Consider the following 15940-nt stretch of genomic DNA (forward strand, 5'->3'; position numbering starts at 1 on the left):
ATGGCCCTCTCTGTGGATAATTAAATTTGGATACTGGGACCATGGACAGGCAAGATAGATCTTTCTAAAATCTGAGAAAAGCCTCAGGTTTGTAGAAAAACCTGGGGGGAAAACCATGGGGGGGTGGTAAAAAACCTAACATGGTAAAAGGAATGCTTGTAGCTTTAGGAAACAAATGCCCTCAGTGGCCATTGCTAGGCAACTGCAACAATATTCAAGCCTTGGTTTCTGCCAGGAAAAGCCAGTGGGATACGAAGAAGCCCTTCCCAGGACTGTTTATACCTTTGAAAGAGGATAAATTAGGGTCAGGCCCAGCAGCAGTACCAGGCAACTTGCTACCATGCAACTCTCGCAGGTCCAGCTGCTAGGGACTGTTTGACAGCAGCCATCCCACAAAAGCCAGTGAGCCAGTTCTGGTTAATTCCAGACTAGGATCTGGGGGACCCAAATTCGAATAGCCACTGTAATGATTTTAAATGTGTGTGTGTGTCTTTAAATGCTTGAGAATCCAGTAGCACCTTTAAGACTAACCAACTTTACTGTAGCATAAGCTTTCGAGAATCACAGTTCTCTTCTTTAGATTCTTCAGTTGCATCTGAAGAAGAGAACTGTGATTCTTGAAAGCTTATGCTACAGTAAAGTTGGTTAGTCTTAAAGGTGCTACTGGACTCTTTTCTATTATTGCTACTACAGACTAACATGACTAACTCCTCTGGATTTAAATGCTTGGTGTGGTATAGATGAAGAGTGGGGGGGGGGTGAAAGAGAGGGATGAGTGAGTGAGATGATTGGTTGATGACTGAGAGAGTGGGCGGAGTGAATGCAGTTTTTAGTTACTGAGGGAGAGAAAAGAGTCAGTCTAGTTTTAGCAGGCAAGCTGTGTGCATCCTAAGGGAGTTCATGTATTTTTGAGAGAAAGGCAACCTGTGTGGAAGCCTGAACTGCATGCGTCTGTGAGACTATATATTCATTCTATTTGAAGCAGGCAAACTGTGTGTGCGCCTGAGAGAGAAAGTCTATGTGTATTTGAGTGAGAGATTGATATCTGAAGCAGGCAAAATGTGTGTGAAGCCTGAGAGAAGATCTATGTGACTGTGTCTATGAAAAGAAACTTTAAGAACCAACAACACTCTTTGAAACCATCAAGCTTAAGAAATAATATGAAACCGATAGGCTTCTTATAAAAATAAAAGTTTATTTATTTATTTTGTTCATATCCCAGAGTATCTGTCATTCCTATATCCTATTCCTATCCTCAAGGCCACATAGATCTAGGGCCTCGGTCCTAGATCCCTTCCAGTCTGGGTTTCGCCCAGAACATGGGGTGGGGACATTCCTGGTCTCCCTCACAGACGATTTCCGCAGACACCTGGATCGAGGAGGATCGGCACTGCTGATATTATTAGACCTTTCAGCAGCATTCGATACGGTTATGATCTTTTGACCCACCGCCTCGCCAATGTGGGAATTCAGGGGACAGCACTACAGTGGCTTGTTTCCTTTCTTCACGGTCAGGGACAGAGGGTGGCGCTAGGAGATAAGTTATCGTCCCGTTGGCCACTAGTATGTGATGTGCTGCAGTGGGGCTTGGGTGCCACCAATATGCAGATGACACCCAGCTATATCTGCTGATGGACAGCCGGCCTAGATCTGGCCCAGATGTCCTGAGGCATGCCTTTGAAGCCATGGCTGGATGGTTGAGGCAAAGCCGGCTGAAGTTAAACCCTGCGAAGACGGAGATCCTGTACTTGAGTTGTGGAAATGTGAATTTGGGACCCTGGCTTTTTGTACTTGATGGGGCAGTGCTTACGCCAGCCCCGAGAGTCAGGAGTCTCGGGGTGATCTTGGATGCCTCCTTGACAATGGAGGCCCAGATCACGGCGGTTGCCAGGTCCTTGTTCTTCTATCTCCGACAGGCTAGGCAACTTGCTCCCTATCTTTTGTCCCGTGACTTGACTACAGTGATCTAGGCAACAGTCACCACTAGGTTAGACACCTGTAACATGCTCTATGCAGGGCTTCTCTTGAACCTGATCTGGGGGTTACAGCTGGTGCAGAATGCGGTGGCACATGTAATCACGGGGTTGCCAATGCGTGAGCATATAACACCAGCACTGCGTCAGCTGCACTGGCTATTGGTGGAGTACCGAATCAAGTTCAAGGTTTTGGTATTAACCTATAAAGCCCTATGCGGACTGGGACCAGCGTATCTGCGGGACCACCTCTTCCCATATGAACCCCAGAGGACTCTCCATTCTAGTAAGAAACATCTGCTAAAGGTCCCTGGCCCCAGGGAGGCTCACCTGGCATCGATAAATAAATAAATAAAATAAATAAATAGTACCACAAAGGAGCCTGACACTTGGGCACGTTACTAAAGGGGAAATTTAAATAAAATATCTTGGAATATAATATTCCTGGTGGCAGCAATGTACCCAGAGGCTGTAAGAGAAAGATTTAAAGGCAGAATCTACCCAAGAGAAAGAAAGGGTTGTAACAGCCACTCTGCTGTGGAAGGTCACTGGGTGACTTTGGACAGGACACATACTCTGAGCCTAACCTACCTCACAGGGTTGTTGTGAGGATAAAATGGAGGACAGGAGGATATGTAAATTGCTTTGAGGCCCCACTGTGGAGAAAGTAAATGTACATAATATATATAAATAGTAAAAATAGTTTATAATAGTGGGCAGATAAAAGGTAGGTTGGTTGGTGGTTGGGAAGGAGCAAAGCAGGGAAAGTTAGGATATGGAGGCTGCCAGGAGAAGAGAAAAAAATAATAGGGTACGGAGGGGATGCAGGGGAAAGTGAAGTGGCCCTGCAAATCCTTGTGAGTTTCCCACTGTGCAACTGGACCAGCTCAGCTAGCACTGAAAACCTTGGACAGGGTTTTCCCAGGGAGAGGCAGCCAGGGGAAGAGAATGAGGGAAACCTGAAGACAAAGGAGAGGATAAAGGTAGGTAGGCTGGTGGGTCGGAAGGAGACAAGGAAGCAGGAAAAGGAGCAAGGCTATGTGGACTTTTAGGGAAGGGAAAGAGGAAATAGTGGTTGGAGGGGAAATTAAGATGCCCCTTGCAAGTCATTATGGGACCTGCTTGTAGATTATATTTCACATTCAAAGGGTTTGCAATTATACATGTATTTATTCATGCAGAAATCCCTGTATTAATTAGGGAACTAACCTCAAATGAAGATTATAATACGCTTTTTTTTTGCCTTAGGAGAACCACTAATTATACTGCTAAACTCCGTCTCCAAAATTCCTCAAGGTTTTCCCTTTAGTCTGCTTTCTACACTACAATTTTCTACCTGGATATTAATCTCTTTTCATAGTGTAAACTACCCAATCACCATCCGCCTTACAGAAAAGAGACCCTTCCATACTTCATACATTAAAGAGTAACTTTTCCTATTTTTAAATTGCCACCCTATATGAAAAAAGTATTTCCTAGACAACACTTCTCAAATATATAGTTGGTTAACATTTGTACAATTGAAGTAATTTCTTTATGATTACTTATGAAACCTTTTTGGTATTGCACATTTTAGCCTAATGTTTATTTCTGAAAGTAGCACTTTAAGACCTAATTGTTGTTAGTTTCCTCCCCATATAACTACTGCTATTTGTATTTTGAAGCAGAGAATGTTTGGAGTATTCTTTAGGTAACACTTACTTCTAAAAGATAAGGTTCCATTTCATCCAATGTTTTTCCTAGATGTTTATCTGGATCTAAACCTGCCAAGAGATGTTAAGATATATTTTAGAGAACAAAGTACTGCAACAGCGTCAAGGATTACTTTAAAAAAAAAAACCCTACTGCTTAGGAAGCCAGTTCCTGTATATCAAAAATACTGTAGAGGCAAACATAAATGTTCTTAGCCAGAACACACTCTTGTATTCCCTTTGAACAACTGATTTTCATCCTTGGGAAAAAATAAGTTCATTTCCTTTGCCTTGCACATCAACTGGAAAACACATTGTTTCAGTGCCTGCTTTCCATTCAGAGAAATTTCATCAAGTGCCTATTTATGATAATGAAAATAGCCCATGGGTGCTATATATGCAGCCATGGCCACTATTTACATGAAATAGTTTGCTGTAAACAACATATTAGTCTTTGATGCTGGAGACTGAATGTATACATGCAAATTATGAATGAAACAGAGCCTTCCTAAAAACAATTCAAGGTGATAATTCTGGACTTTCTAAACACATGAAGTACTTCATGCCAAACCTTTGGTTTCTCAGGGACAGTATTGTCTACTCTGACTGCAGACTCTCTGGCGTTTCACACAGTAGTCCTTCACCTCACTTACTTTCTTCTGATCCTTTTCATTCTAGATGCTAGGAATCGAACTGAGGACCTTCTGTATCCAGAACATGTGTTCTGCCACTGAGCTATTGCCCTTCTCTGATAATATAGAGTCTCAGATAGGGAAAGGTCTTTTTTTTCATTGACAGTACAATCCTAAGAACATTTTTCTGGGAATAAGCCCCATTTAATAGACCTGAATAGGATTCTAATTAGACTTGCTTAGGAAGACCCAATCCTAAACAGCTTTATTCAGGTCTTTTCCTGGGCTTACTCCCAGGAAAGTGTTTTAGGATTGTATTACTTGTTTTTTTTTTAAAGATGAAACTCCAATAAAAACCTTAGCAACATTACTATTTTCCAATTTTGACTTGTGCCTGGTTTTCATACAATATTGAAGCACATAATACAATATGTTAATCTGCAAGTGCTCATCTTTCTCTCTCCCTTTTATTTACACACACACACACACACACACACACACACACACACACACACACACACACACACACAACCCACACAACCCACAGATCAACCAAAAACTATCAGCCAGATGCTTATCATAGACTCTTAATCAGAGCATGAAGACAAATGGTCTCCCCCTATTTTTGCTTCAGTTTCTCTTGCTACATTGTATTCTGCCTTTTAAAATGTTGTTTTCAGCTTACATGGCCAGTAGCTGCTGATAAAGATATCGACTATTGCTTTAAATCTTTTTTTCAAATCCACCAGTGTTCATAGTCTTTCTTTATCATATTTTTTGGTAAGGAATTCCATGATACTGTAAAAAGAATTTTCTAGGGTCCATCTTGAAATAACTGCCAATCAGTTTCAATGCAACACCCTCAAGTACTAACTTTATGATGAGAAGGAGAACAGTGCTCTATCCCACCATTCATATTTTATAAAGCTCTATCCTGTTTCCCCTCAGCCATATTTTACCCCCCTTAGCCTTGTGTGCTGAAAATGCTTCAACCTCTTGATCATTTTACTTGTCCCTTTCTGTACCTTTTCCAGCTCTAGGATATGCTTCAAAGGTCTCTTTCTGAATATTTTTTTCCAGAAAATTTAGTTTTAAAATAAAATGTAATATTATTTTATTTTAATGTTGTTATTTTCTTCTAACAGGCACAGTTCCCACATTATCTGCAGAACAGCCTGACAAAGCTGTTATTGGAAATCCATTTAGTCCATTAAAAATACCCACTCAGTTATAAATTCTACTTACCGAAAAATGAGTGTTCACAATATTAATGATAAAAAATTACAGAATCTTGCTTACATCTTAATTACTGATTTTTTTTCTCTTTTTTAAATGATGGGTATTAGATAAATAAAGCAAAGAAACTATAATAAAATTAATCACAATGCATTTTTCCTATGTAGGGTCAGCAGGGGACGAAGGAGAAGAAAACCTGGATGGATGGATAAACCCACAACAAGGCCCAGCTTTTGAAAAACTCTATGCAGAATTAGGAAATTAATTAGGAGGAAGAATCATAATTTGCAGTGCTGACATCTATTTTACTTGACTTGCCTGTATCAACGGGAAGCAATTATGATTCAATTAAAATATTCAGTTTTATTACTTTTCTGCCTGACCTTGAAGTTAATGCCCATTTTATTTAATTGCATCATCTATGAATAAATGTTAACCCTAGCATGTTATGCCCCATTATTTTCAGTACATTTTTCAACCTTCCAACTGAATTATATCAGTCAATTTATTATGCACTGTCAAGAAAGCAAGCAAAGCTTTATTTCCTTAAGACAATTCTAGTTCCTAGTAAGGAAAAAATCTTAAAAGGTATGAAAATACTGTTTAATAGTACCAAGGAAGTTTAATTGTACACAGTTCCCATGATCTGGGGTTTTAATGTAAAATCAGTATGCAAAGATACTAATAGTACAATTCAGTGAAATTCATTCAATGGCTCAGAACCACATGTGGCTCTTTGATATACCGTATGAGAATCTTCTGAGCATTCCCCAAAGTGGCACCTGCCTCCAAAGTCTCCAGGAATTTCCAAACCTGGACCTGGCTACCCTAACCATGCTTATGAACTATTCTGAAACCAATATGCTTATAAATTACTCTGAAACCATTACTCATATGTACTTATAAATAAACTCTATTTCTGGTTAAGCAAAACACCTGTTTCATCTAGAATAAAGGATTCCATTTTTACCTCACAGTCACCCCCACATGCTGACCATTTTGTCATACAATTGCCTATAGCTAAATTTCCTATACAATAAGCCAACTTGAGAGAGGACTAAGGCAAGAGCCTTTGGTGGCAAAAAATCTCTTTGGAACACTAAGTAAATCAGGGAGGCAGCAATCTACAGGTTACATTAAGGGGGCAAAATGCCACAAGCCATATTTCAGTGCTACTGTGGAAATTGTAGGTGTGCACAGATACATATATTTGATAACAGGCAAAAAAAAAGCAAATTCCTTCAGTCACGTATATCATTGCAATAAAACTTAGAAGTGTATACATTATTAGTGGTGTATGTGTTTTACAATATCTGATTTCAGAAACAACCAAGTTATTTTATTTGGGGGTGTGTGTGTCCATTTTACACAGTTGCTCAAACCTGCAAATAAATGGTAGGGGTGACCTTTGGTACATGCCCCACTGTAATTAAGTGACAAAATATTTTTACAAATTTAAATGAATTTTTGAAACATCTCAGAAGCTGTCTTGAACAGATCTACTACCTCGAGCAGATTTTTAATTACATGCATAAATGCATACTTATTTACAAAATCTGTTAACAGAATTAGTAAATAAGTTGCTTCAACTGTAAGATTCTTGCAGCATTCTAATGACTGGAACTAATAAGCCTATGAATGCTTTATGTATATCAAATTAGAGAGGTGAGGGAATGAAGTACAAGTCTGAATGGTACATAGCTTTCAAGTAATGATCAGGTTCAATCTCATGGTACATCTCCAGGTTTGAGATCAAGAAAGTGGCCCAAAATTTAAAGGGGGAAAAATCAATTATGATACCTGTGAAAGAAGTTATTTCAGCTGGCTCATTTAATCAAGCAGGAGTTGCACACTAAAATAGTCAGCAAGAAATGAATCTGTTTTCCAGTTGTGTACTTCATAACTCACCTCACATTTGCAAGCAGTAGAATTAGATGGTGGGATAATATGTTACTCAGATTAAAAACTGGTTACATGGCAGGAAGCAGAGAGTAGAAATAGATGGACAAGGTAGTGAGCAATGGACTCCCACAAGAATCAGTACTGGGAATAGTGCTATTTAATTTGTTTATAAATAATTTGGAATTGGGTATAAGCAGTGTAGAAACCAAGTTTGCAGTTCATACTAAATTATTCAGGATGGTAGAAACCAAGACAAATTGTGAATTGCTACAGGAGGATCTCTCTAAATTGGGTGAGTGTGCAGCCACATGGCAAATAAAGTTCAACGTGGATAAGTGTAAGGTGATGCATAAAATCCTAATTTTAAATATATGCCAATGGGGTCTGAATTGGCTGAGAATGAAATTTAAAGAGCTATTGAGGTTGTTGTGGAAAGCTCAATGAAAATGTCAACACAATCTGTGGCAGCAGTTAAAAAGGTAAACTCCTGCTAGGAATTATTTGGGAAGGGCCTGAAAATAAAACAGCTAGTATTATAATTCCCTTGTATAAAGCTACGGTGTTGTTTCATTCAGAATACTGTGTGCAGTTCTGGTTGCCATATCTCAAAAACGACACTGCAGAAGGAAAAGTACAAAGGAAGGCAACCAAGGTGATTAGAGTTAGAGCACATTTTCCTGTGAGGAAAGGCTGAAGAATCTGGGACTTTTCAAACCAGAAAAAAGACAGCTGGGGGAGACATGATAGATTTATAAAATTAAACCATGGGGTAGAGAAAGTGGATAGATGTCTGCCTGTAATACAGCCAGCATCCAGATCAGAGCATATTCATGCTATTTTAACTGCAAAAAACTTTGCAAAGACATCACAGCGAATTGTTCTTGAGACTGTAAAAGTTCAGATTTAGGAGTCAGATGCTGAGAAACCTTGAGCAACTGGGATGGCCATGATGCAATGGCTGCAGAGAAAACATTTCCTTGTTGCTTTCATCATTGCATCAAAATGATAGGGGACTTTACTACTCAAAGTGAACAAATAATCAAATAAATAAAATAATACTAGAACTCAGGGCACCCAATGAAGTCATTGGACATTTGTTTACTCAACATGCTTATTTCTTAACTCAATTACTAATTAACCTGTGGAACTCATTGCTCTCTGTGGAAACTGGTTGACTGCCATGAGAAATAGTATGCTAGACAATTTACAAGCAGGAAGGGGAGGCCCTCATTCCCCCTTGTCCCCCACAGGCCAGCCACTTGATTTCACTGCCCCTCCATTTTCCACGTTTCACGTTTCCTAGTTCCCAAAACCCCCAGCAATGATGACTGCTGGAGGCATGTGGAGAAAAGCGAATGAATAAAGTTAATCTTGCAGATGTTACTGCCTTACAATGTCCACAGCAGCAGCTATAGAGAAATATACCTACTCTTCCCAAAATACATTGTTGGGCTTATCCTTGACAGTCTACCACTTTCAGTTTTCTACCACAATGCTGCTGCTGCTGCTGCTCTGGATTTCTTCAACTGCATGTAAATAATTGTAACCTGTTCTTGGAATAACCCTTTCCAATAAAAGACAAAAAGTAATAGATCACATGAGAAGGGTAAGGAAAATGTAGAAAAGATACTGCAAGACTACCAACATACCTCACTTTACTACTCCAGCCACATGTGATGCCCTGCCTGTTGAGCTGCAAATGTGGGCAACATATCTGGTATGTCTCCAAAGAACAGCTGTGAATAACCTATGGGGGAAGCAGAAACTACCCACAATTTTGCAAGTTTGTATATGATTCACCTGGAGTTATTTTGACAAAAATCTGCTGACCACTTGAGAATGTAGGTGACAATGCCCCAATCTGACAACATTTCTATATATTAATTGTTTGGAGATTATTGAAAAGTAGGATAGTATCAGAAAATAATGGCTTAATTTAATTAACTCTGAAAAAGTTCTGAAGAGGAACTAAAGATCCATCATGTTCTTTTGGAAACTATAGAGGGCAGAAATCATTTGCAATTGGACAAAATTCAGGTCTTGTGTAGGTGGAGAACAACAAAAACGCAGAAAGACTGCAGAGGTCCTTTCAAAATGTGTTTGGTGATGGGTTGTGAAAACACCATGAAGAATTCTGTGGGTGGATGATAAGTTGATATGACAGATAGAAGGACTCTGACAGAAGGCATCAAAAAGTCGTGATGTTTTAGATTATAGAGAATATCTACATAAAATGCAAAAGGAGAGAAGATGCAACAGGAGAGAATCACAAGCTGAAAATACCTGCCATTTAGCAAATAACACAATTTAGTGAAGGCTATCTGGGTCTTATCAAATTATGTGTTACATCAGAACAAATGGAATGGTTAACTCACAGGAGTGCAAAGCAGAAATGTTTAATGATGTATTTGGCTCCTTCTCAGTAAACAGTTTTCTAATGGAGAGCATACTGGTAGGACATGGATCAGGACCAAGAGAAGAAAGATACAGGTCAGATTGCCCATTCAAAGAATGATCAGAGAATGAGAACTGTAGGGACATCTGGTCAGCTTCCACACAATTTCATAAATTACATTATCTTACATACTAAAATCCAAGTGGCCCCGATATATGGATATTTAAACCCTCTGACTGGGAACATTTGAGAACAAAAAAAATGTCTGTGCAACCTTGGAACACTCCCCAGGTTTGCACAAAAATCTAAACACAGTAAAAAAAGGTGTAAAAACACCGCAAACAAATAGAGTTTTCTGCACATGTGCAGAACACACTTTAACCTCTCCCTCCACCATCTTCATCATTGGTGAGAAGCCCAGTAGAGGTGGTGAGGACAGTGAAAAACTGGCAGCATGAAGGGAACTTCAGATAAAAATAAAGACCCGTAGCCACACTAACACTGGCGAGGGAGTAGAATCCATGATGGTCCCAGTAAGTGTAATGGCACCCCTACACAGGCTGTCCCCAGGCAGCTCAGTGCAGGCCAGCTGCAGGCAGCAAAGCGGTGCAGTGACCCAGGTCAACAAGGGCCAGTGCCATGGAGCACTGACTTACAATGGTCCTAGGAAGTGTCACAGTGCATCTACACAGGCCATCCCTGGGCAGCTCTCGACCGCTCTGTAAGGCTGGGTGCAGGAAGCTCTGTGTAACCCTCCTGCAGGCAATGCCTTAGTATGACAAGCCAACCCAATGATCGGGAGCACTGCAGCATGCCCCTACAAGGCCAGTGACATCCGGTGTTGGGATAAAGATAAGTAAAATGGGGATGGAGGTGGGGGAAGGGAACCCTATTAGAAAAGCAGGGTTTTGTGGAGGGTGGCTAAAGGGGAAGAGTGTTTGGGAGGGAGGGGGAAAGACAGAATGTGTTTGGCCTGAACACAGAGGCGGGGGGCGGGGCGGGGGGATGAAATCAATAACAGCAGTAATGCAGAGGGGCTAGGAACCTAGCATAACTCCCTGGCATCCCACAATTTTTGCAGGTCCCTGCTTATTTAATTCTCAATGTAGCCCAATCTGTGGATACTTAAATCCAGACACTGGGGCAATGAACAGACCAGAAAGATCTTTCTACAAACTTGAGGAAAGCCCTACGTTTGAAAAAAAATATGAAAAAAGTGGATGGCTGGTTGTGGTTAAAAATCCCAAAATAATAGAATCAGCACCTGTAGCTTTTAGAAACAAATACTCTCAGTGGCTGTTGCTAGGCAAACACAGTATTACTGCCAGCCTTCAAGCCTCAGTTTCTCTCTGTAAAAGGGGGGAAGGGTCCTTTCCAGGGCTCTTTTGGCCTCTGATGAAGGACTCATTAGGGCCAGGCCTGCTAGCAACCACCAAGCGACTAGCTATATTATCCAAATTTCATGACACCGAGGTCTAGCTGCTTGCTACTGTTCAACATCAGCCACCACACAAAAGCCAAAGATGTAGTAGTTAGAGTTTCTAACTAAAATCTGGGAGACCTAGAATATATTTGTCAATGGTTTTTCTATGCACAACTATTAGAACAGTTTAAAGTTGATAAAATTATTTATAGATTTGATCAATCTATGATGGTATTTGAAACAGTATATATGAATGATGAACATGTTATTACTAAAATGTATAAGCTCTTGTTGAGATTGGAAGCAGAAGAAGAGCAAGTGAAAGAATGTATGATAAAATGGGCAAAAAAGTTGGATATAACATACAACTTGAACAATGGGGAAGATGTATTGTCGAAGGCTTTCACGGCCGGAGAACGATGGTTGTTGTGGGTTTTCCGGGCTGTATTGCCGTGGTCTTGGCATTGTAGTTCCTGACGTTTCGCCAGCAGCTGTGGCTGGCATCTCCTCTGATGGTGCTACAGCTCTGAAGATGCCAGCCACAGCTGCTGGCGAAACGTCAGGAACTACAATGCCAAGACCACGGCAATACTGCCCTGAAAACCCACAACAACCAATGGGGAAGATATGTGGTTGAAGGGACTTAAATTTGCATTAAGTTCTAGTCTGAAAGAAAACTTCTATAAAATGATGTATCGATGGTATATGTCACCAGAAAAAATAGAAAAAAATGTTTCAAACGTATATGGGAAACATGAACAGACATTTCCACTTGAAGCCAGCTGGGTGACCTTGGGTCAGTCACAGCTTCTAGGAACTCTCTCAGTCCCATCCACCCCACAGGGTGATTATTGTTGTGGAGATAATAACAACATACTTTGCAAACTGCTCTGACTGGGCATAAGTTGTCCTGAAGAGCGGTATATAAATCAAATATTATTATTATTATATGTAACAAAGCTAAAAAAATTTGGATACAAATACATTTAATTATCCAGAAGATTCTAAACACTAATATACAAATGAAACCAGAGTTCTTTTTGTTGGGATTAATGGATAGACAGCTAGAAGCTTCTCATGGCACACTGTTTTTGTATATGACAGCAGCAGCGAGACTGTTATATGCTCAAAAATGGAAAGCTATGATATTACCTACAACAAAGGAATGGCTGGTGAAGATGATGGAGTTTGCAAAGTTCGCCAAACTTGTTTCTTTGATCAGGGAAAAGACATTAGATAAATATATTGTTATCTGGAAACCCGTTATAGACTTTTTGCAGGAAACAGAAAGAAATGAATTGATGGTTTGTGGTTTTGAAGATTAGGAAGTAGAAAAAAACATTTAGAGGGAAAGGAGAAAGTGAAGTCCCCCCCCCCAATTCCTTGTAGGTTCCACACTGTGCAACTGGGCTTGGCCTGGCAGTCAGCATCACACAATTGGCTGGATGGTGGATGGGAAGGAGAGAAGAAGGCATGAAAAGGCCCCTTTGAAGCATGGTAGCATGCCTGCCGCCAGGCACAATGATATATATTCTTTTCTGGGAGAAGATCTTCTTGGTGAGTGCCAGGTGTCCCGGCCCCCCCTCACCGGGATGGTAATGGGATCTTGCAACCCTAGTGCAGGCTCCCCTCTTGTCACTTTATATTTCATTAATGATAAAAAAATCATTGGACAAACATTACTACTAATGGAAGATCAACTGAATTACACTGTAATGTAGTGGGCTTCTATAAGGTGATTATTATTAGCTACCAAGTAAATTTTGATCTGAATGTGTCATAGTATTAGGGCATGGGCTTCATGGAAAAAGATTAATGAAATGCAACCTCAATGGCTCTGGCAGCAGAACTTTTAATGACCAGTGGGTAATCTTGAGATTTAAACAGTCTCATTTATGCACTCTACTATACTTGAGGAAACTGCATTGTGCTCTTAAGTTCAGGCATCAAGGATAGGAGATGGCTGCCTTAGAAGGACTGAAATTAAAAAAAAATGGTATACTAGAGTGCATGTGAGATGAAGCTGTTAAGTAAAATATGACTGGAGAAAAGCATCCTTTGGGGAGGACAAAGGAAGACAGACTGTACCAACACCCAGCATAAACTTTACAAAAGTGGTTGGAAAAGGTATCTTACATGTGTTACCAAAAAAAATCAACTATACAACATATGTTCATTTTGACAAAAAATAGCCAAAGCTTGTAAAGGTCTACATATGCTTACTTAAATCTATATATAAGCAAGATCCTTCATAAAACACCAGACAGATCAATCATTTCAATTTTACTCAGTCAAAATTATTCGGCTCCAGCAACATACCATACAGCAAAACATACCATACTGTAAAGAAACTTGATGAACTCTATATCTTTGATGATCAAGGGAAAACAAAATGAATGTCTCCCCATCATCACTGTTTGCAAAATATAACACCCACTGATTCACATAGCCTACTTTAAAGAAAAAGTTAGGATACACAGCACAGTTATTTATCATAGATTTCATTCTATTGCCTCTCAACAAAAATAATTTTGCTATAGCAAATGGCAAACCAGAAGGAGACAATATGCTTAACCACAGGAGGCACATATAGACTCCAAGTTCTTTTGACATATGCATATGTAATAAAGCAAGGGCTTTGTATAGAAAGGAAGATGGTTGAAAATAAATTACCAGAATGTATTTATGATAGTATCCCATCTGCTTTTATTCTACGAAAAAGACTCAACAAGTATGTCACAGAGAGAGTAAAACAGGAGGATAGAATGACCACGAGCCTTTTTGATAAGGGCTCTGAAAGTTCTCTAGAAAGTTCTTTGAGCACTCTTGGGTACACACCATCCAGCCCAGGGGATCTGTATTCGTCCAGTGCAGCCAGGTGTGTCATGTCTGAACCCCATCCATGCCAACGTTAATGATCCTTCTATGCTAAACCACTGTATCTTGCTGTAACTCAGTGTCATTTTACCAGTGTCATAACTATTTCCTTCACAGATTTCCACAGGTGTTTATCTGATGGGATTGTAACAGCTTCCAGTGTTTTGACCTTGTACTCCCTCTCAGCCTTTGCTATGTCTTGCTTCTTAGTGACTCACTTTGATATTACAAATATGTGGAACGTTCTCACACAAGGAGAGCGCCAAAACTACAGGCCAGTCAGTCTGACTTCTATTGCTCGGAAGATATTAGAACAGATTTTAAACGGATCAATCTGTAGGCATCTGAAGGACCGCTCAGTGATCCGGGGAAGTCAACATGGTTTTGTCCCTAACAGATCTTGCCAGACCAACCTGGTTTCCTTCTTTGATCAAGTGACCAGCTTACTGGATCGGGGGAACTCTGTGTTGACGTGATTTATCTGGATTTCAGTAAAGCTTTTGATAAGGTCCCCCATGACATTCTGATGGGCAAACGGGAAGACTGTGGACTGGACTATAGGACAGTTCAGTGGATAGGGAACTGGTTAGAGGACCGCACCCAAAGAGTGGAGGTCAATGGTGTTTCATCAGATAGGAGGGAGGTGTCCAGTGGGGTGCCACAGGGCTTGGTTTGGGGGCCAGTACTTTTCAATATTTTTATCAATGATCTGGAAGAAGGAGTGGAAGGGCTGCTCATTAAATTTGCTGATGATACCAAATTGAGAGGAGTAGCAAACACCCAAGAAGATAGAATTAAAATTCAACAAGGCCTGAATACTCTAGAGAAGTGGGCGGCTGTGAATAGGATGCAATTCAACAAAGACAAGTGCACAGTATTACATCTGGGCCACAAAAATGGGAAGCACAAATACTGGATGGGGGATACACTTCTGGGCAGTAGTATATATGAAAGAGATCTTGGGGTAAGAGTGGACTGTAAACTGAATATGAGCAGTCAGTGTGATGCGGTGGCAAAAAAGGCCAATTCAATCCTGGGTTGTATCAAAGGGGCCATAGCGTTAAAATCACAGGAGGTCATAGCCTCTCTCTATACTGCCTTGGTCAGGCCACACCTGGAGTATTGTGTGCAGTTCTGGAGGCCTCACTTCAAAAAGGATGTGGACAAAATCGAGAGGGTGCAGAGGAAAGCGACGAGGATGATCAGGGGTCTGGAGACTGAGCCCTACGAGGAAGGGCTGAGGGCCTTGGGAACGTTTAGTTTGGAAAAGAGGAGATTGAGGGGGGACATGATTGCTCTTTAAGTATTTGAAAGTCTGTCATTTGGAGGAGGGCAGGAAGCTGTTCCAGTTGGCAGCAGAGGGTAGGACCCAAAACAATGGGCTTAAATTACATACACAAAGGTCCCGGCTGGATATTAGGAAGAACTTTTTCACGATCAGAGTAGTTCAAAAGTGGAATCAGCTGTCTAGGGAGGTGGTGAGCTCCCCTTCACTGACAGTTTTCAAGAAGAGGCTGGATGAATATTTGTCAGAGATGCTTTAGGCTGATCCTGCACTGGGCAGGGGGTTGGACTAGATGGTCTGTATGGCCCCTTCCAACTCTATGATTCTATGATTGGGAGGGGGAAAAGAAGCAGAATTGAATGTTAGAGAAGTCTCTCTCACATGATGGCATTCCTATCAACCTTTACTCTTGCTGCTTAGATGCTTACCTTGCTTCTGAGTAGTCCTATGGTCATATATATGGAAATGATCTGATTTCTGAATAAAAATCATTTAACCAAGAACCTGTGTTTTGCTACAATGGTCC

At 40.5% G+C, this 15940-nt stretch overlaps 1 protein-coding gene across 1 annotated transcript in view; it reads right to left on the reverse strand.

Moving 5' to 3' along the window:
- DPH6 (diphthamine biosynthesis 6) overlaps positions 1 to 15940 on the reverse strand; it is a 338189-nt gene that overhangs the window by 219058 nt on the left and 103191 nt on the right. The window contains exon 6 of the mRNA XM_054971781.1: positions 3675 to 3736. Within this exon, the coding sequence (XP_054827756.1) occupies positions 3675 to 3736 (62 nt within the window). The remainder of the gene's footprint in view (positions 1 to 3674; positions 3737 to 15940) is intronic.

Source organism: Eublepharis macularius, chromosome 2, assembly GCF_028583425.1.
Source record: "Eublepharis macularius isolate TG4126 chromosome 2, MPM_Emac_v1.0, whole genome shotgun sequence".
Taxonomy (NCBI): Eukaryota; Metazoa; Chordata; class Lepidosauria; order Squamata; family Eublepharidae; genus Eublepharis; species Eublepharis macularius.